Raw genomic sequence first — 20,037 nt, 5'->3', positions numbered from 1 at the left:
TGTTATGTGGGTGTTGGGGGGGGGGGGCATTTAACAAAATTCTGCCACACTCCCTCCATCTATCTAAAGAAAAAGGCCGAGAATGTTTCCATAGTCCCACACAAAACTGAACCTGTCTTCTGTTTTTTGGAGTGAGAATGCTGGCTGTCATCTGCACGGGAGTTTTTACAGCGGATGCTTTTATCCAAAGTGGTACACTTCTTCTTTTTCTTGTTTTTGACAAATCGGGGTCAGTTGGTCCACGTGGCAAATGGTGGTTAAGGGTTTTGCTCAAAGGCCCACTGGTGCCATCGGTCTGCTGAACCTGGGGTTTGGTGACCGGAAAGCAGACACAGCATCCTAGAATCAAAATAAACATGCATGTGGAGGCTGCATCGCGGCACGCGTTTCCCGTTAGTGCTGTGAGAACCTGCAGTACGGAACGTTCCCGCGGAACAGAAAGCGGGCAGATCCAAGACCGTAAGGCTGATGGTGGACAAAGACCCCGGGACTGAATCCATGAGAGTTCTTTGGTAAAATGGTAAAGGAATGCAGTCTTGTACAATATTTAATATGCAAAGTTTTCATGCTGTTCTGGACATACATGGTAAACATCTGGGTTGCTGCGATTCATTCTTTAGAGCGGCGATAATCTTCAGCACAAACCGTTCTATATAGTGGTCGAAAACTGGAAACCGGTATCATATTTTGTATCAGGTTTAACAATGGGTGTGGGGAAAGCAGCAAAATGCTGTAATTAAACTCCCCGCAGAAGTGGGAAAACAAATCACTCTGCTGTAGCTGACGGAGGAGAAATTCTTCATCCGGCTACAACCGAAGGCACCCTGCCCCCACAGCCCACATCACTCACGCTGATTTATCTCATGGCACAGTTTAAGAACCAAACGGCAAAACCTAAGAAACACATTAGCGATGACTGATGTACACGGTACACAAATCCACAAACTGCAGAAAAGACGAAAAATTAAGTCGGCAAACAATTTCTCCTGTGATTGAAAAACCGCCGCTGCAGGGCGTGGTGTTTGTGGTGTTTGTGTTTGCACCTTGTCCTCATGGTTTTCTTAAGGTTTCCTCCTGCAATGTGTGTGTGTGTGTCTGTGTGTGTGTGTGTGTGTGTGAGAGAGAGAGAACCTGTATGTGTGTGTCTGTCCTGTGATGGACTGGCATCCAGTATGTACCCCTGCTTTGTGGCTGTTGATCCCCCGAGACCATATCCAGGATAAACATCTGGATGGATGGATGACTGTACAGAATTTCTCCCCTTCCTAGAATCAGCTGAATTGGCAGCACTTTCCAGAAAGGCTTCTGTAAGTGGGTGAGGGGACCCCTTTAAAAGTGCAGCAGAGTGTGTTAGGAGTCTTTTGTGTTAGAAATCTTTTTCCACAGCAGGGTTTTCAAGTTATTCAATATGAGCGAGTGTTCCATCTCCATCTGGTCCGCGGAGCCCTTCAGGGCCATGCACGAGTACAGCTGTTTCTCCAACTCCTCGCGGACATCCGATGGCGCCCCCCTCAGGATATAGTCCTTCAGTGTCCGGCAGGCCTTGGCCAGGTTGGGCTGGATGACGTCCGTGGAGCAGCGGCGCTTGGTGAGGTCGCAGGAGGTGCTGCAGTCGGCTCCATACACGCAGTCGGCGTCCACGTCGCAATGGCGATCGCGCATGGCCTCGCGGAAGGCGGCCTCGGGCACCACGCGCCGCAGGTCCACCGCCTTCAGGTCGTGCTTCTCATTGTAGCCGAAGTTGGTGGCGCTCACGTCGCACATGAGGAAGTTGCCGAAGGGCCCATGGAACACGTCCTCCACCAGCTCCAGCAGGCCAATGAAAATCTTGGCCTTGCGAGGCCAGGAGGGTGTGAACCACTGGTCCATGCTGCGGCGGACCCCCGAGGGGATCCAGAGCTCCAGGAGCCAGGGGAGGTGTAGGCCGTACAGGGAGGTGTACTCCACCTTCTCCGCCACGTACAGGTTGCCGCAGAAGCCCAAAAGCTTGGGCGTGTGCTCCTTGTCCTGAAGGATGACCATGAGCAGGACCTCGTTGAGCTGCAGCAAGGCCCAGGCCGACTTGGCTTCAGGCAGAGATATGTGGCCGTCCTTGTTGCTGTCGGCGACAGAGAGCACTAGGTTGGCCAGGTCTTGCAGGTTGGCTTGCTCACCCACCTTCGCCTGCAATGGGATTTTAAAGATGATAATAATAAATCCATCTAGCCAGATTCCCAAACACCAAACCTCCCACTGGAATTAGTGAAGTATATCTCATCTTATACAATTTGGCGTCTCAAAAATGAATAAGGTAACTTTTCACGGCTACTCATCACCAGCTGACCCACTTCCTGTCCCGCCACCGTGCAGCGATCTCTAGGGACATTTCTCAGTTAGTCAGACAAATGTTCACCACGTCTTTCATGGGCGGTAAACTGCACTAGAGTTATAGTTGTCAAGCGTTGAGGATAAACTCCAAAATAGGTTGCTGCAAAGAATGGACTGACTTTGCTCGAGAAAAACTTGTGGAGATGATGGGGGGGGGCAGACTTTTCTTACCTTCAAGTAACTGAAGACCATCTCCTTGAACTTCTCGACAGAGGTTCCCTTAGTGGGCTTGTCGAAGAGCATGGCCTCCTTCCGGGGCTCCATGTCAGCCCCAAGGTCGTACTGCAGGACGTCTCCCATCTGGCATTTGATCACTCCCTCGAGATCGCCCCAGCTGCCAGTGTAGACCTGCGGAACAGGGCGGGCCACTTACATGAGCTGGTTGGGAGGGGGGGGGGGCACCGGCAGTGGCGAGAAGGTGGGGCTCCTCACCTGGTTGTTGGGCTTGGAGGAGAGACACTTTCCCAGGTACAGGGTGTCCTTGTCGCACAGACTGCTGCACGCCGAGCCATCAATCACCCCCCTCCTGTACTTATCACACTGACACAGAGGACAGCGCAGGTTAGCATTCTCATGGCGGAGGGGGCGATCAGTCATCCTGATCTGGGAGCTGGTCCACCTCCGTCTCCGGCTGCCTTTTTAGGCTAATCAGCTTTTCATAAGCGGCACCAAGCAGGACAAGAGCCAGCTGGTTGACAGAAATATTAGAATCGATCGCCGAAGACGAAGGGAGATTGGGCCGAAAGAAGTGGCTCATTCGGCAGGTTTGCCGAGGTGAACATCTCCACTGCTGTGAGCAGTAGCCTGGGTCTGGCCTCCAACCAGTAGGTGGCACTGCTGGCTCATCGGCATGAGCTCTCAAACGTGTGCTGTACAAGAGCACAAGACAGGGGAAGGCTATCATCACAAAGCCTGTGCTCATGGAGTGTAGGACTTGAGAATGTTTGGGTTTTCTTTCTTCTAATCCCCACATTCACACCAATGTTTCTGAACCCAGACGGTACACATTTCTGCTCCCCCTGAGCTCTCAGCATGCCAAGTATACCTGGTACAGATGTGCTGACTGAGGGGTCCCCAAAGACCGCTTTAAGAAACAATCTTCCTCTTGAATCTTAGAGTCGGTAAACCACAAATACTACCCCAGTGATGTTTGAGAACCATCTCCTTATCTTCTCATGAACTGATGTGGCTGCCTCATATCTTCAGGATCTTAAGCATCACACAGAGGAGCACCCACCCCCCCCCCACCCCCCCCAGCAGCAGAGAAGGAAATCAGGGGTCCTGGCTGAGAGCCAAGATTGCAGGAAGATGCTTGGGAGACCATCAGCCAGGCCCCAGCTAGAGCTGCCTCTACAGGCACTAATTCCACTGTCTGTGCAGAGGCCGGGCTAGATAAACAGCCAGCTGCACATAATCCCGACACGGAGGCAGCGTCCGCACTCAGGCTTTGTCCGCCACACATGCGCCAGCCGGGGCTATTTAACCAGACCCTCACTCTGAAATCCCATTTGGTTTAAAGCCCTGTGACATTCTGTGACTCATAATCCGCCTTTTATCATTATGCGATCAGCAAACAGGGGCCTGACTCGCATTCCTAATCATGCAGAAAACACACACATACACTGCAGCAGCACAGGGACGCTAGACAGGCAGGAAACACACACATACACTGCAGAAGCACAGGGACGCTAGACAGGCAGAAAACACACACATACACTGCAGCAGCACAGGGACGCTAGACAGGCAGAAAACACACACATACACTGCAGCAGCACAGGGACGCTAGACAGGCAGAAAACACACACATACACTGCAGCAGCACAGGGACGCTAGACAGGCAGAAAACACACACATACACTGCAGCAGCACAGGGACGCTAGACAGGCAGAAAACACACACATACACTGCAGCAGCACAGGGACGCTAGACAGGCAGAAAACACACACATACACTGCAGCAGCACAGGGACGCTAGACAGGCAGAAAACACGATGATGAGATGATTAAAGCATGGGTCAGTTTTGAGGAGGAGTTTGGACTTATGACAGTCATCCTGGATCACCCTGAGCTCAGCCTAACTGCACTAATCGACACTTCGACAGCCATGTTTGTAATGTGCTATTTGCCTCACTACATTGGTTTGGACAGAAGCATTTGCTAAACAAAATAAATGTAAATAAGTCCCTATCGGTTGGTGATCTGTCCCGATCATTTGCAGTCAGAAAGCCAGCGTGAGCTTACGATGATCTTACGATTACTTACGATGGTCTTCTTGCACTCGTGACCCCGGCACAGCTCCGTGTAGGACGAGTACTGGACGTACACCACCCAGCTGCTGATGAAGACCGCCAGCCAGGAGAAGAACAGGTACTTCATACGCAGGTAGGAGAAGCGAGCCTGCCGGAGCCAGAAGGGGGCGACGAAGAGACATCAGCCAGCGGTCACAGGTACAAAGCAAGGTGTGCTGCGTTATTCCTCAGGTACGAGTTGCCCGTTTCCATTACTGCGGTGACCTCTGCCTTGAAGGACATGGCATTATGGAGACAGGTTTGATCATACGGCATATAATCCTGACCCCGAGGGGACGCAGGTTTTTAAAATACCCCAGCGCTGAAAGAGGGATTTAAACAGTAATAGCTTAAGCAGTGAGAGCGATGGTAATATTATACACAAAACTACACCCCCACCAACACCTGGCCTGGCCTCTTCAGCATCTGGGGGGTGGGGGGGGGGTGGGATGCCCCCTGAAGGTCTGAATGCAGGCTGGAGCGATGGCCACGGGCGTAACCGAACCCCGAGAGAGTCGAATAACATCACATTATTCATGGGAGGCGGTGTATGGTTCAGATGGTTAGTGTGCCGTGCCCCCGTGCAGAAGGTCACCGGTTCAAGTCCCGGGCTCAGCAGGTGATGTCACTATCAGGCCCCAGAGTGAGGCCCTTAATCCCCAATTTCCCTGGGGACAATTTAACTTTCTATCTCAATAAACGTACGTGTCACATTAAACGTAACAAGCTTTGCTGGCACATTCAAAGTGAAAACAGCAGCAGGAATACGACCCCGCACCTTCCTTCATGTGAACATCACTGTGACGCAGGCCCACTGCAGAGTGCCTGCACAGCATCCAGCCAGCAAAACATTTCTTCTCTGCCCAGAATTATAAGCTTGTACCTTGAAATACGTGGCTCGCACCTACTCTCAACTGCAATTTACTTTGCACTTTGTCAATTTGGGCTTAATGCAGCACGAAGAAGGGAACACAGTGCTGAGAGAGCCAGCAGTCTGTCCTCAGCTGGGTCAGCATAGGGACGCCGCTAATTAAAATGGCCAATTAACGCTTCTAATGGAGTTCCTAAAACACGAGAGGCAGCTCTGGTGGTGGCCGGACTCACACAATAAATAGGCTATCGATCTTTTGTCTGCTGGAGAGAGTGGCGGCAGTGAGGACACAGAGCGGACTCCATTGCTGGGGCGCGTTTCCGATCTGGTCTGAAGTAAATAAACAGAAATGCTGAAATAATCGGAGAGGAAGGCAGAATCAATGCCGAGTCCTGCCTAGCTGCTCCAGTGGGCACCGCAGCGCCTCCCCGGGCGTGACCCCCCCTAGGCACAACGTGGCTCGACCTCTAATTGTTATTATTATTTGCATACACATATTTATTTCCTTAATTCTCCACACTATTCTGCTTGTTTGCTTTTGCTGGTGTCATGGGAACTATCTTTGCACTTTGTCTGCTTCGCCCTCCATTTTGCATTTGTGCTTATTACTGTACAGAACTGTTTGCATGTAATAGCATTTTTGTACATTTGTATTTATTTTTTTATTTTGTTTCATCTTTAATTCCTATCCTTCCTTTTTATTTTGTAACTTAAGCACACCACTGATTATTTTTGTTCCTTCGGCTTTGTAATTGCTGCCATAACACCGGATATCCATCCATCCATCCATCCATCCATCCATCCATCCATCATACATCTGTTCATTTGTGCTTTGTGTACCTTGCTGCTCTATGCAGTAGAATTTTCCCTGTGGTCAGTAAGGTTTATCTTCTCTTATCTGAATTACACACACAATTCACACGCCATGATGGCCCTGAGAATCCCCGGCACCTGTTTGTGTGAAGGGATGACAGATCCGATGGATTGTTTCATCGGGGTTCTGCCTACGAGCCCACGAATCGGTCCCCGGGGCCTAGGCAGGGTTGCTGGGATACAGTGCGAAGACTTGTGGAGACACGCGGGATACAAACCCAGAAGCGACATTCCGGCGTGAAGGAGGCCAAGGCATTTGTGTCCCTAGATGGGGGCCGACGCGTCTCCATTTTCTGACGGGCATCCCTGCTTTTTCTCCTGGCCTTTCATACATCCTAGTATGCGCTGTGCTGGATGTTCTGCTTCCATGTTAAGAGAGACACCCAGAGGAACATGATACCAGGAACAGTAACCCTGCCCGGGGTCTCTTCCCAAACGAACCTCAACCCAACGTCAGCAACCCGAAAGTCAACAGTGGGACACAATGTACGGTGAACGGGGGGCGCTACAATCAAATAAGAGTCATTCATGGAGGGGCGGCACTGTTATTGAACAAAAGATTGGCAAGCATTTTTACAAGCAAGTCAGAAGCTGTTTCGCTACATAGTTTAAAATAGTAAGGACAGGAAAAACCGGCATCGCAGGTACAACACCCCAAAAACTGCACACATTCCTCCGAATGTCATATCTGGAAAGAGGCTCATAAGATGTACAGCAAATAAGCAAGCTTTACTTATTCATCTAAAGCCGGAGCAGAGGATGAACATCGTCTATATGTGTGAGTTTTGCAGCTAAATGGCCGGGAACTTCAATAGACAAAACAGTCATTAAATATGCAGCTAATAGCCCAGATTGTGCAGAATGAATTATTCATTTTGAAGAAGGTCTAAATCAGACACGTTAGTGACAAAGTCAATATTAGTGCCCAAACAGACCAGGGAGGTAAACGTTATGAAAACATGCCTTTTTATTAAGAATGCTTTTAGGCTAATTATAGCTTTTCTTTCAAACCATAATTAAGCTCCGCCTACAAACTCATTTGCTCCCTATGTGCATATTGGCGAGAACAATTAAAGTTGCATTACAGCAGGAGCAGAAAATGGGCCCTTCGATTTAGCAGAAAATGATGGCGGTCATTAAAGAGAGACTCGCAGGGTCGTCCCGTTAGTGCCGACATCGAGGGTAGAAGATGGCGTGGGGTGCCAAGGGGGGGGGGCAGGGACAGGTGGTCTTAATTACTCGCCGTAAAAAAAAAACCCACTGTAAATGTGAATGCCAAGCTAGAATGGAGGGGGCGCTGACCCCCACCTGCGCAGGACGTCCTGACATTTCCAATCGGAAATCTAAGCCCTAAGTTTACAGCGCTGCCCTTTTGGCGGGGGTGGGTGTGCCGCTTCTGGAATGAGAAGTGGGGTGGGTGGGTGTGCCGCTTCTGGAATGAGAAGTGGGGTGGGTGGGGTGTGTCGCAACCGTGACGCGGCGCCACGTTCGGGCTTAACTTGCGGCAGTGGTGCGTGTCGTTTGTGTCTGAAATAAGGCGTGATAGGGAGAGAAAAAGCACTAAACAGGGCATGGGGGGGGCAAAACAAAGGGGGGAGGGATGAGTCAAGCAGTCAGGAAGGTGAAGCGACTGTCACGTCCATCACGTCAGTCCGGCTGTTGCCATGGTCTCCACCTCCTAGCTGATAATTCTCAGTGGGGACCAGGTGGCACCTCAGAAGCGTCCGGGGGGGGCCCAGGGGGCCGGCGAAGGCTCACACACACACACACACACACACACACACACACACAGAAAATACAGGGCCTCCCATTGAAACCTGCGGAGACCAGAACCTGACCGCGTATGGGTGCCCCTAGAAAATGGCCATGCTCCAGGGAGATGCTGGGCTGCGCCACACAGGGAAGCCAGAACAACCGAAGCGAACACCGCAGCCGGTGCCATGGGACTCCAGCACGACACAGCAGGTTCTAAGAAGGCCGGCACTGAAAGGCCGAAAGGTAAGGTAAGGTAAGGTAAGGTAAGGTAAGGTAAGGTAAGAAAGCTGACATTCTGCAGCACAGAAGCAGCCTTTATCTCCAGATCCTTTGGTGTGACTGTGTTTAACAGGTGGTGGTGCCCAAGTCACTCAGCTGCCCCAACTTCCTGGTTTGTTTTAGGGTGCCGGATCTGATAAGGCAGTCATAGCTCTTAAATGAAGGGCACTCAACCATCCAAACACTCAGACAGTGCTGAGGGGGCGGGGCCGCAATGTTGATCAACCGCAAAACGTTTCAGTGAATGACAAAGCTGTAATGACAGATCAGGTGACACTGTGGTAAACACTCGCTTCCTTGTGCCCCACAACAATCCTGTAACCTCATCCCCGACTCCTTTAATGGACGACCAAAGCAGTGGGCCCAGGGGACCGGGAGTCAGTCAGTTACTAAGCGAGTGTGAAGAGTTAAAAACATGCCAGCCTCAAGGTAGAAGCTATAAAAACATCTAATGAATGCACTTGTAAAACCAGCCAGGCAACAGAAAAAGGCTCGACGTTGCAGTACCTCATCCGCAAGTTTGCTTCTCCTTTTCAATGGCACAGAAGTTTTTGGTGCACAGGAATCATAAGGAGGCCGGCAAACACTTGCAAAGGAATGTCCCACAAAGGCAGGTTTACCTCAACGCACATCAGGACGCAAGATTCCTCCGCAGCTCGACAGGCCGGCTTGGGACCGTCTCCAAACAGGCCACCTGAGCCACTAACACACCATGCCATGCAAGATGGCAGCCGAGGTGTGACTTAGACCCGCGTTTGAGCCGCTCTCCAATCAGTAAACCGAAGGCAAGTGGATCAAACAATACGGAACTGATCCAATCACAGCGTCAATCTGTTCAATAACAAGATGCCGGTTGCCAAGGCAATGAGTCGGATGAAAACGAGAGCATGTACTGTACAGATAGCCAGCGATCGATCCACGGGCGCAAGAAACGCCTGTCTGAGATTTAAGGTCACCAGGACTCCACTAGAGACTAAGGTTGGGTTAATGAGCACCTGAAGGGGGAGGGGGAGGGTTTGTGGTTTGTTATTCCTAAACGCTGCTTCGCTCGCCAAACAGGAAGCTACGCCCCAGTCTGAAGCAGGAGATGGAATGTTCTGGAATGACCTTTGCTGTAACACAGTGACAAGTATAGCACTCTGGGGCCTCTCCTGGGGTCCCGCGCCCGCCCGCACGCCCGCCCGCACGCCCTTATCTCTGATTCTGGGGCAGCTGCCCTCAGGACAGCCGGGCTGAAAATGGCGGCCTAGATGTCAGGCTCATCGCGCACCACTAGGGATTCTGGGATATGAGGGGATGGGCCTTGCGTGGACCGGCGGTGGGCGAACAGGTTCTCAGAGACATCCCGGTGCAAAGTTCTAGGTTCAAGAATAAATGTGTCCTCGACCTTTATTTCGCGCTGAGGGTGCGGGGGCGATTCCCGCCACAACATGCGGGCGGGAGGAGGCGGAGCTTTGCAGCCTGGGGTGCCGACAGCCGCAGAGCTAAATTTGTCAGAGGAGCACCTAAGAGAGGTTAGGCGGGCTGGGGAGAGGTTGGTTACAGTCCTAGGCGAGGGGGAGGGCATGAGGTGGCTGAGTCAGTGGCCGTCACACGATGAGGTGACCCTGTAACTATTGTCCATGTCTAGGCGTCATATTTTCATATTTATATTCTACGAGACAAAAAGGTAGAGATCTCACTGAGCTGTGCAACATATGGCTGCTGACCATAATGACGCTTCGATTTTTTTACAGCTTACACCACCCACACTAATCTTCAGCTTCCCAGTCGACCCCAGGGCCGTGGCTCGGCCCGAGCGCTGTGATTGGTTGTCTCTCTAGATGACCCCAGGGCCGTGGCTCGGCCCGAGCGTTGTGATTGGTTGTCTCCCAAGCTGACCCCAGGGCCGTGGCTCGGCCCGAGCGTTGTGATTGGTTGTCTCCCAAGCTGACCCCAGGGCTGTGGCTCGGCCCGAGCGCTGTGATTGGTTGTCCCCCCAGCTGACCCTAGCGCCGTGGCTTGGCCTGAGTGGGGGGGTGGGGGTGTACCCTGCTGGCTTTGATATCCTATCCCTGGAGTACCCGGGCTGCAAAGTGATACCACACACACGGGCCGCAGAGACATGGCACCCCAAGTCCAATGTGAACGCCATGCCGCAGTAGGTTCATGGACCTTAAGACCCAAATACTTTTCACGAAGCGCCACAGTCTTATGAGCCTCACATGTCCTCCGACCCCAAACCCGCCCCTGACTTGCACCATCTAGCCGGCCTTCATCTCGCCTTGTGTCTCAGTTTGACTCACTCGGCCTGTGCTTAGGACCATACGACACCTGAAGGCGTCCTACGTGTTGGATCCCGCATTGGGGGGGATGGGGGGGGGGGGGCAAATCATGGAATAAAACATATAGACTGACTCCTAAAAGCTCATCTTTTATTAACGATCCTAATGTTGCTCCCGAGAGCCTCACTCCAAATGGGATTCCATTCCCAGCATGGACTGGGGATAATGGACAGCCATTCCAGAGCAAGTGCATTCATTCCTTTGACACAATGGAAAAACAACTGACAACAGGGGAATATTCCGGAACAGATGGGGGCAGGCCTACACCCAGCTCTGTGGGTCTCTATGTTCCGCCACTGCTTGTCCCTAGTGAGGCTGTGGGACCCCGGCATTAAAAGCTTGGAGGGGGGCAATTATTGTAAAAGCACCACGAGGCCCCACAGTGACTCCCACTGGCACGACGCCACCTAATAGGTCAGCCCGCCCCCCAGGTCCCCCAAGGTCCTCCATGCCCACCCCCCCCAGCCTGTCCTGCCAACGTCCCAGTCAATTCTGTCTGGATTTACAGCCACTTATGAGCTGGGCTCCCCCGGCGTCCTGCCAGGAAGCCCATTTCTGCTCGAGGGGAAGTCAGTGTTCTGAGCGAGCGTGGTTTCACGAGCAGAGATCCCGGAACGGTGCCCGGCTGATCCGAGCCCAAACGGGGAGGCTGCGGCAGAAACGGAGATCCACAGGCCGGAACCGCGTCCGGGTCTCTGCACACAAGCCAAAAATAAGGAAGGAAGCTGCGTGCATCACTGATTCTGACGTCATGGAGATGGGCGTTCCCAGGTTTTGCATAGGGGATGGACCTTTGCCTGGCTGATGCTCCTACGCTCACAGACAGGAGGTCATGTCCTGAAGTCAAACGAATCAAAAATCACACCGAACGCGGTTTTTGTTATTGTCTTGGTTATTTTCTCTAATGACCAACATGCAGCCTTTTTGGATCTGAGAGAAACCTGCTAATTCCTGATAGGAATTTTCTTGTTCGTGATAAAAATCTGCTACCTCCAGACAGAAATCTGCTGGCTCCTGGTAAAAACACTGCAGCAAAGCGAACTGCACCCGCATCCGGGCTGCTTCCCTGAAAACCGACTGCATCAACCTAACCGGAGTGAAAAAGCGACGCAGCGATGTGTGGCATGGCCAAGGCGCTGGACAGGTCCTGGTCCTGTGCTGGGGGAGGGGGACCGTGTGGCTCCTGAGGGGCCCCAAAAGAGCAGGGCTGGGCAATTCTGCAAACACGTGAATAACTATGGAAAATCTGAATAAACCACAGAAAAACTGCCCCCCCCCCTCTGAAAACGCTGTATAAATGAAGGCCACTCAGATCAGTGAGGATTCTGCATCAGCTCCGTAAAGAGCCAGGCTTCACCATAGCAATCTCTGCTCACACAGCAATCCCAAAGCCGGCCCCTGTCAGAGACTCCCTCCGCCCCCCCAAGCCTCATGCCCTCGGCCTCAGCTGAGGCAAGTCTTCTCCTCAGCCTTTGATCCGGCGTTGCTGTGGTGGACTTCCAGAGACACACAGTCGGTCAGCGGATCACGCTTACTGGATCCTCTTGGCTCTGGGACAAATCTGACACTCCAGGGGGACAGAGCTCCAGAGATACCACAAGACCAGCAGTTTGGGGGTGGGGGGGAAGCTGACTCAAGTTCAGCATGACACTAAGGGAAGTGAGGTTACTCTTGTATTTTTATTTCTTAAATTCAGCAAAGATGGAAATTGGATCCTTCCAGGAAATTCCCCCTGACCAGCTCCTGGATCTTGTTCCCATTCCAGGTGTTCGGTGGCTCTCTGTCGAGAGGAGTCTAAACACTGAGACATCACCACCGTGCCACCGTCATCATGAGAGAGGCCATAAATATGACTCGGGAAAGGCAGATAAATCCTGGGGATTCATCTCAGAGAGGAAGGAGAATCGATGGCGGAGCGCAGCATGAATCCGTCAACGTGAAAAATACCTGCTCTGCCAATGATCTGTTTGGGCGAAACAAGTTAGAAGCAGGAAGTGAAACAGACAGAGGAGCTGTGGACACTGAGATCACATCGCCGATCACATCCAGTCTCAGGCAGGCTGGTGATTCTGCAGACGTGCTTGTTACCGTGGAAAGTTTAGATAAACCACAGAAAAAAGGAAATGACCATTTTTAAAACATGGCAGTTGAGCGAAATGGTGAGAAGGGTTAGATTCGATCCACCCGAAGCATTTTTGTTCCACTGCACAAACCGATTGGCCAGGCTGAAGGACAGTGGGGGCAGGGTGAAGGGGTCACACACCGTCCACCAATCAGCACGGCCAATCAATATGTTTTCATGTCGATGTCTGCCACTGCATGGAGTGGTTGTGGCGACATGGGAACAGGGAGTCACGAGTCTGCTCAACTCTTCCCAGACAGATGCTGTTAGCCTATAGGACAAGGTTTACAAAAACAGCCAAACCCTTCATGCATTTTGACTTTCGTTATACGTGTTAAATTGGTAATAAATTGTAAATTCGGCATCCGCACTTCACTTCTGGGCGCCTCTAGTTTCCATTCTCAGACGTGAACGAACGCAGAGCTCTCGAGAAACAATCCCAGAATCCCCTGGTCTCACGCCTGCATTCCAGGCTGAGCCCCGCGCAGCGCTTGGCGATGGGCCATCTCGCGCCACGGGCCAGAAAGGAGATCAGTAATGCTACCGTTTTTTGGAAGAACACGAATGGAGCAGCGTTCCAATATCCCTGCGTATCCCTGTGTCCGCTCTGCTGTCCCAGCGCCGCTGGTCACAGAAGTGGGACAAAACAAATGTCCCAGTGAAACATCTCGGTGGTGGCAAGTCTGTGTGTGTGTTCAGAAGGTCGTGGGTTCAAATCCACAGGCTACAGAGCAATCATATCATCTCTGGGCCCTTGAGAGAGACACTGACCCCAGAGCACTCCGGCCCTGATCTTTCCTCACTCATACGTCACTTTCAACAAAAGCATCTGCTATATAAATAAATATAAATGTCTGGCTTTGTGGTCGCCTCAGGAAGGGGGGGGGGGCGGTCAGGAGCAGACACTCGATGACGCAGAGGTGGGGGGGGGGGGGATACGATGAGTTAATGCAACAGATGCCAGGCAAGCAACTAGGAGGGGTCATCACCGGTCCCGGCACGGAGCAGAGCCGCATATGAGGACCGGGTCAGTGTGGGCGTGTACCTCTCTGACAGGGTCTCCGTGTTCTGCACCGGGAGTAATGGCGGTGAGAGTCGTCCCCAGGGCGCAGATCCTCAGGGACCCAACACCGTGTGAGAGGAACATGCAGGCACTGTTATTCTCCCTTCATGGCCCCTGGGGAGCCCCCTAGTGGCTGGTCCCACCTGCTAGACCCCGCCACACAGGGTGAGGGGGTGAAACTGAAGGGGTGCATTTGACTCCCTCCTGCATACCCGGCCTTGGTATGTGACCAGAGCTTGCACGTGTGGTCGGGGGGGGGGGGTGCCGCTTCTGCGGTCCCACTGAAAAATCACTTCAGGGACCCCCTCAGGTGAGGTTTCAAAAACTAAAGAACTAGCTGGCGAGTAGAGCCAGAAGCGGGGGGGGGGGGGGGGCCCAAACCTCAAGGGCCCCATGTGAATGTGTGACTGGGCTGCGGTAAACAGCTCTGCAGCACACAAGACCTGAGCCCCCCCCAAAAATGCACACAATAGGGACCTGAAGGGTCCCACCAGAAGGCGCCACAGAGCTTCCTAACGGGATTCTCTTAGCACTCGCATTTTCAACGAATTAATCATTAATAAAAGCTGTAAAACCCTTTATCCCTCCGCGATCAGAAAGTCATTCTGGTGATTTGGTTGAGGGCCGTAATGCGAAGGGACACCGTGAGCCTCTTCCGTTCCTGACACGGTTCAAAAAAAGAGTGAGAACGGGGATGTGAGGCGTGACAGGCGAACCATGAAGGTGTCCGGTCTGACCGGCTACGTCCGTGCTGGCGCTGGGGGATGTTCCTGCTACCATAGCCGGCAGCGGGACGCAGGAAACACAACGGACAAAGAAGACCAACCGGTGCCCCGTGCTGATTTAGCGAAGACTGAGACTACAGCAACTGGTATGAATCTGTCCTCCCTGAAGGAAAATCCCTCTCTCCTTCCTCCCTCTCTCCTTCCTCCCTCTCTCCTTCCTCCCTCTCCCCTTCCTCCCTCTCTCCTTCCTCCCTCTCTCCTTCCTCCCTCTCTCCTTCCTCCCTCTCCCCTTCCTCCCTCTCCCCTTCCTCCCTCTCTCCTTCCTCCCTCTCTCCTTCCTCCCTCTCCCCTTCCTCCCTCATTCTCTCCCACATTCATGCACACACATGTCTGCAGGCTACTCTGCCAGCACATCCTCGGTGCCCGTAAACGCCTTCGATGGTGGCGTGTAGTGCTAGTTACCACAGTGAAGTACCGCTGGCTTACCAACCCCCCCCCCCCCGGTGACCAGGGTCCGATGACAGACTCCTCAGCGGTATTGCGGGGCTTCCCTTCCTCACAATGCACCTCCCCAGGGGCAAAACATTCCTGGCATCTGCACAAGCAGGGAAGGATTTTAGGAATTTCTCCTTTCGAGAAAGTACTTTCACCATCCTCTCGTGACATTTTAAACCCCACTGCAGATCGCGAAAGACGTCTGTCAGCTCTTGCATCAACTTGACTGAACGGCGACCCACTACATTCACGAATGAAGAAAACGGAAAGGAAAACAGAACAATTCTTATTATAGCTCAAATTCTGTGTATTACTCAACTTCAGGCGAATCTTCCTGCCGGATTTCAAGACCTAAACGCAACCTAAGTTAGTCGTGCAGAGCTAGTTTTGAAAAATCTTCCTCAGAAAAATTCTCAAAAATCAAGTCATTTTTTAAAGATAATTACAAAGAAAAAAACACACATAATAGAAATTAATTTCAGGACTGAAAGCTATACTGAAAAACAAGCCATCAGCAGAATTTTTCCCCCAGGGACGAAATGGAATTAGTGAAAAAAAATCTTTGTTGAAGAGGCCCAAGTATGGGCTGTTATTTTATACGACAGCGGCAAGTTGGGGGCCCAGTCACAACTACACCCAGATGATTGTGCTCCTGCTGGCCAGGAGGTCAAACTAACTTCACTCTGTCAACGTTCTGCTGCACTCTGAGAAGTGACCGGCATCTTTCTAAAGCCATCCGTGTACCTGATGTACGGACTCTAGTATTAGTATACAAACACCTAAGGATGTAATGTCATTTATACCCCAGAAATCGCACGCATCTCAGCATGTAAAATTTTGTACACAATTATACAAAATGTGGCAGAAATTTCTCCTTTGGTCCAGTTAACCTGAGCATGAAGTCTGTCAGAAGCAGGCCTAGGGGGGTCTCTGTGGCATAACTGTACTTGTGAAGCACCCAAATCCCCCCCCCACTTTAAAAGCATGTCCAGATCTGTGACCGGTCCGGCTCACACGAATCCGGCTACCCACCTCTGCTCTTGGCACGACACAGTAGAATATCGCGAATATTACATTACCCTTCACTTACATAATAATATTATATTACAGTATAATTTCCTGTGAGACAAACTTGCCACCATCCCCTTTGAATAACAGCTAAACGTTTTCAGTGCAATATTACTATCAGCTGAGAAACACGCACAGACACACACACATGTCTGTTTTCATATCGTTGTGGGGACCCATTCAATCCTATGAGAAAAACTCTAATCCTAACTATGACACTCTCAACCCCCCCACGCAGCCCTAACCCTCGGCAACCAAACAAAACACAAGACTTTTGGCACTTTTACTTTTTTGATTGCACACACAGATTCTTATAAAATTGAGGTTTATATTGGGGGGGTACCAGAAAATCTCCCCAAGCTAAAAAGTAACAGGTTTTACCTCATTGTGGGAACATTTGGTCCCCACAATCTTATAAGTACAACCCCCCCCCACCCCCACACACACACACAGAGCCTCCAAGTTCCAACAGGAAGGGCCTTGAGTACGCATTAAGGAATTCCTCCCCCCCCCAAAAAAAAAAAACATTCCTTCAGTGTTTTTGTGTTTTTCAGACTGGGCTGTTGAAGGCTTTCATAACCCCATCTGGGAAGGGGGAAGGAAGCCCACTACAGGTATTAAAGACCAGGCTGCTGGGGTGGGGGGGTCCCGCATGGTGCAGTGACCAGGAGCAGCTTCCGGCCAACACGGCACCGGGGGGCCAAGTAGGCAGCACCTATTTAAATAGCTGATTTTGCAGGGGGGGGGGGGCTCCCCATTTGCTGATTAAATTTCCTAGTTCCGGAGTAAACAGAGCAGAAATCACAGCGCATCAGAGTCTGCCCCCCATGTGACATGGAGAGTTATTTACAAATAAACAGACACCATGATGAAGTCAACTTGGGTGTTAAATAAGTGGTTTTAGACACAATCTCCCTTTTAGAACAAACAGTCAAACAGGAAGAACGCAATTTAATTTATGCTACTCTGGCCCACATTTCATGGCACATGAGGAAGGTCAATTTTAGATATGGACTGAGTATCTACAAAAGATAGTTTAATATCTATTTTTCTCATATAAAACTGCAGCAATCGAGATAACAATTACGTCCTTGCTCCTGAAAACCTGAATGCTTCCTACCACTGCTACATACTTCATACTAATATAGTACAGACAGTATTTTATTAGCAAGCCCCATAAGGAAAGAATTTGTCTGGTGTTTTATCTCACCTCTGCATTGGCGGAAGCTGAAGTGAGATAGTTCGAATGTAATAGCTAAGCATCCAATAAACACCCTTATTAAATCATAGTGCTGATTTCCCAAACCGCATCCCAGGGCAAAGCTCACGATACACATAAATAACTTTTCCTAAATTAGTGTAGAGACCTAGACTTGGCTGGCAAGGGTCTGTGGTCGTGTCTGGTTTCGACGTACTTCGCAAAGACCCCATGCAACCTGCCCTGAAAGCTGGAAATCGTTTGCAGATCCATATTGTTAGTATTTGACATCGATTTCCTACACCTTTCGGATGCTGTGCAGCCGCGTCCGGCGCCTGTCATGTTCACAGGCATTAACGCAAACGTCACGGCAATGAATGAGCGGCTGCTGCGGTCTTACTGCAAAGTTCACCGGGGAAACACCATGTATTTACTTTACACCTTTCGAGATATTTGCTGAGCATTCGACCAAGACAGCATGCCTTTAAATGTGCTTCACGAGGCGAACTCTTCAATGCCCCCGACACCACCGCAGTGCCGAAAAATGAAATGGAAAAAATAGGAAGAAAGAAAACATTTAAAGTTTGAAATTGCGACAGCAAAAACTATCTTAATGTTGCTTTTTGCCGCTGTCTGAACGCCCCTGTCTGATCCAAATCATAACGGGGGCCAGCGTTGCCCCCCCCCCAGTACAAATGCAAAAAAAAAAAAAAAAACGAATAGCTGGGCAGCTGTATATGAAGAAAGCGCTTTCCGATGACTTACCTGAATACAGTAAGGCTTTCTCAGCCAGGCCCATGATATCAGACCCCTCGCCATGGCAAAAATAGCACATCTCACCACATCAACCTGCGAAAGAGAAGCTCAATTAACAACACATTGAACAATTCAATATATGGCTATTATACGTCGATACAGCTACAGCGACATCATGCCGATGCGATATGTCGGCGATCGCGGGGCATACGGGCGCAATGAAGAGTTTCCATTACCCAGCGATTCTCGTCTTCCCCTCGTACGCGTTTGCCAAGTCAGTCTCCGCTGGCACTGAAAGCGCCTCCCCGGTTCCTGCTCATTTCTGGCCACTGCAGCTGTAAGCAGAAACACCGCTGGATGTTCGGCGAGCGCCGCCGATAAAGGCGCAGACCCAATTCCTGTCGCCGACAGAAAATGCCTCTATGCGCCGATCGACTTACTGGGACGGAGTTATAAGAATGCGAGAGCTCCGCTCCCCCCTCCTGCTATGAGTCAGGCCACAGATATGTCTCATTTAACAACGAGTGAAATGTATAGAGCCACGTTTCAGCACAAGTATTAATTAAATATATATTTATTTATTTCATCTTGATAGCAGTGAAGCGTTGTAAATAATTTCTAGTATGTTACTTGAGAAGGGGCAATGTCCCCCGACACCTGTTGGGTTGTATTTTTTATTGTAAAACACGGACTGTAAGGTCTGCGTGCTCTTTGCATATAAAAATGCCCCTCTGCACGTCGGATAAAATAGCTTATTCTTTCTTTACCATATAACACTCTTTCCGTGTAAGTTTTGCTGCGTAATAAATACATATCAGATTAAACATTTACAGAATAACTAGACATCGCTGTCGCAATTGTCCGCAGACTTTTAGGTAACTGGTACATCAGGTGAACTCGGCCTCCAATCAAAAGGACGGCGAGCCGAGAAAGAGCGCGTGCCACTTATTAATAGCACACAACCCGTGTCGTAGATGTCATAATTTTAATTTAGCCAGGTTACAGTGCATAATGGATAGATAGATAGTTTATTAATCAGAAAACTCAAAAAATACAATGCATAGACAACATCACACACTAAAACAGAATAATATGAGAGAGGAGATAATCAGAAACGACGGAGAGACGGATACACAGCAGCATTCATTTCAGGGTTACCTGGCCTTACCACGTGTCGAACCCTGACAGTACAGCAGCGCCCCCACGTGGACGCGGGGGGTCAGCGCGCAACTTGCTGATCGCAGAGATGTCCGGCGCTTTTTGAAGATTTAGGCGACTTTGCAGTTTCTCATGCCAGTGTCGTGACAGCTGGGGGGGTCGTTACTGACGGGAGCGCCGTATATGTCATTACATAAAAAATGTCCTCACCGGTTGAGTAAAACTTTTCATTCATTCAGTTGAAATTCATTCTGTTCACTTGATTTGGCGACTAAAAGAAATTTGTGAACAAATATGTAATTTTTACTTACTTTCGCCTTCATTTTCATTTCAGTGCAAGTTACGATTCAGAAGTTTAGGCTCCTTTCTTGGTCGTACTGCAGATAAGTATATGTCACAATGAAGATAAATGACAGACACCTCATTAGAGTTGGTTTTCAATCCTACCGCACTTAGCCAATGTATCCTAATCTCCACATAACGAGAACTAACTTTATTGGTTCCGCTGGAGTACGCGAAAAGGGCATTTCCTGTATCTGTTATGCATCAGCACAGCGAACGCGCGTCTGCCTGGTTCAGACACGCCTCGTTTAAATGAATGAACGCGTCTATTCCTACCGGTTTATCGATATTTAAGGGGGAAAAATGAAGTTCAACTCGAGTTAATCTGTCTTCCCCCCACTGAGTGCTTCCACA

General features: G+C 50.4%; 1 protein-coding gene across 2 annotated transcripts; it reads right to left on the bottom strand.

Annotated features, from left to right (window-relative positions):
* Positions 1-529: 529 nt before the first annotated feature.
* On the bottom strand, positions 530-19,481 carry dipk1aa (divergent protein kinase domain 1Aa). 2 transcript variants are annotated; one of them, XM_048988789.1, is made up of 7 exons: positions 19,352-19,481; positions 18,420-18,518; positions 18,193-18,276; positions 4,629-4,763; positions 2,800-2,907; positions 2,539-2,715; positions 530-2,163 (listed from the first exon to the last, which is right to left on the bottom strand). In XM_048988789.1, the coding sequence occupies exons 3-7, from the start codon at positions 18,244-18,246 to the stop codon at positions 1,351-1,353; spliced, it is 1,287 nt and encodes a 428-aa protein (XP_048844746.1). In that variant the 5' UTR covers positions 18,247-18,276; positions 18,420-18,518; positions 19,352-19,481; the 3' UTR covers positions 530-1,350. The 2 variants fall into 2 exon arrangements, with proteins under 2 accessions (XP_048844746.1, XP_048844747.1); XM_048988790.1 differs by having other exon boundaries at positions 19,342-19,479.
* Positions 19,482-20,037: the final 556 nt, after the last annotated feature.

Source organism: Brienomyrus brachyistius, chromosome 21, assembly GCF_023856365.1.
Source record: "Brienomyrus brachyistius isolate T26 chromosome 21, BBRACH_0.4, whole genome shotgun sequence".
NCBI lineage: Eukaryota > Metazoa > Chordata > Actinopteri > Osteoglossiformes > Mormyridae > Brienomyrus > Brienomyrus brachyistius.
The sequence above is the reverse complement of the archived record's forward strand: the minus strand, read 5'-3'. Positions and strand labels throughout refer to the sequence as shown.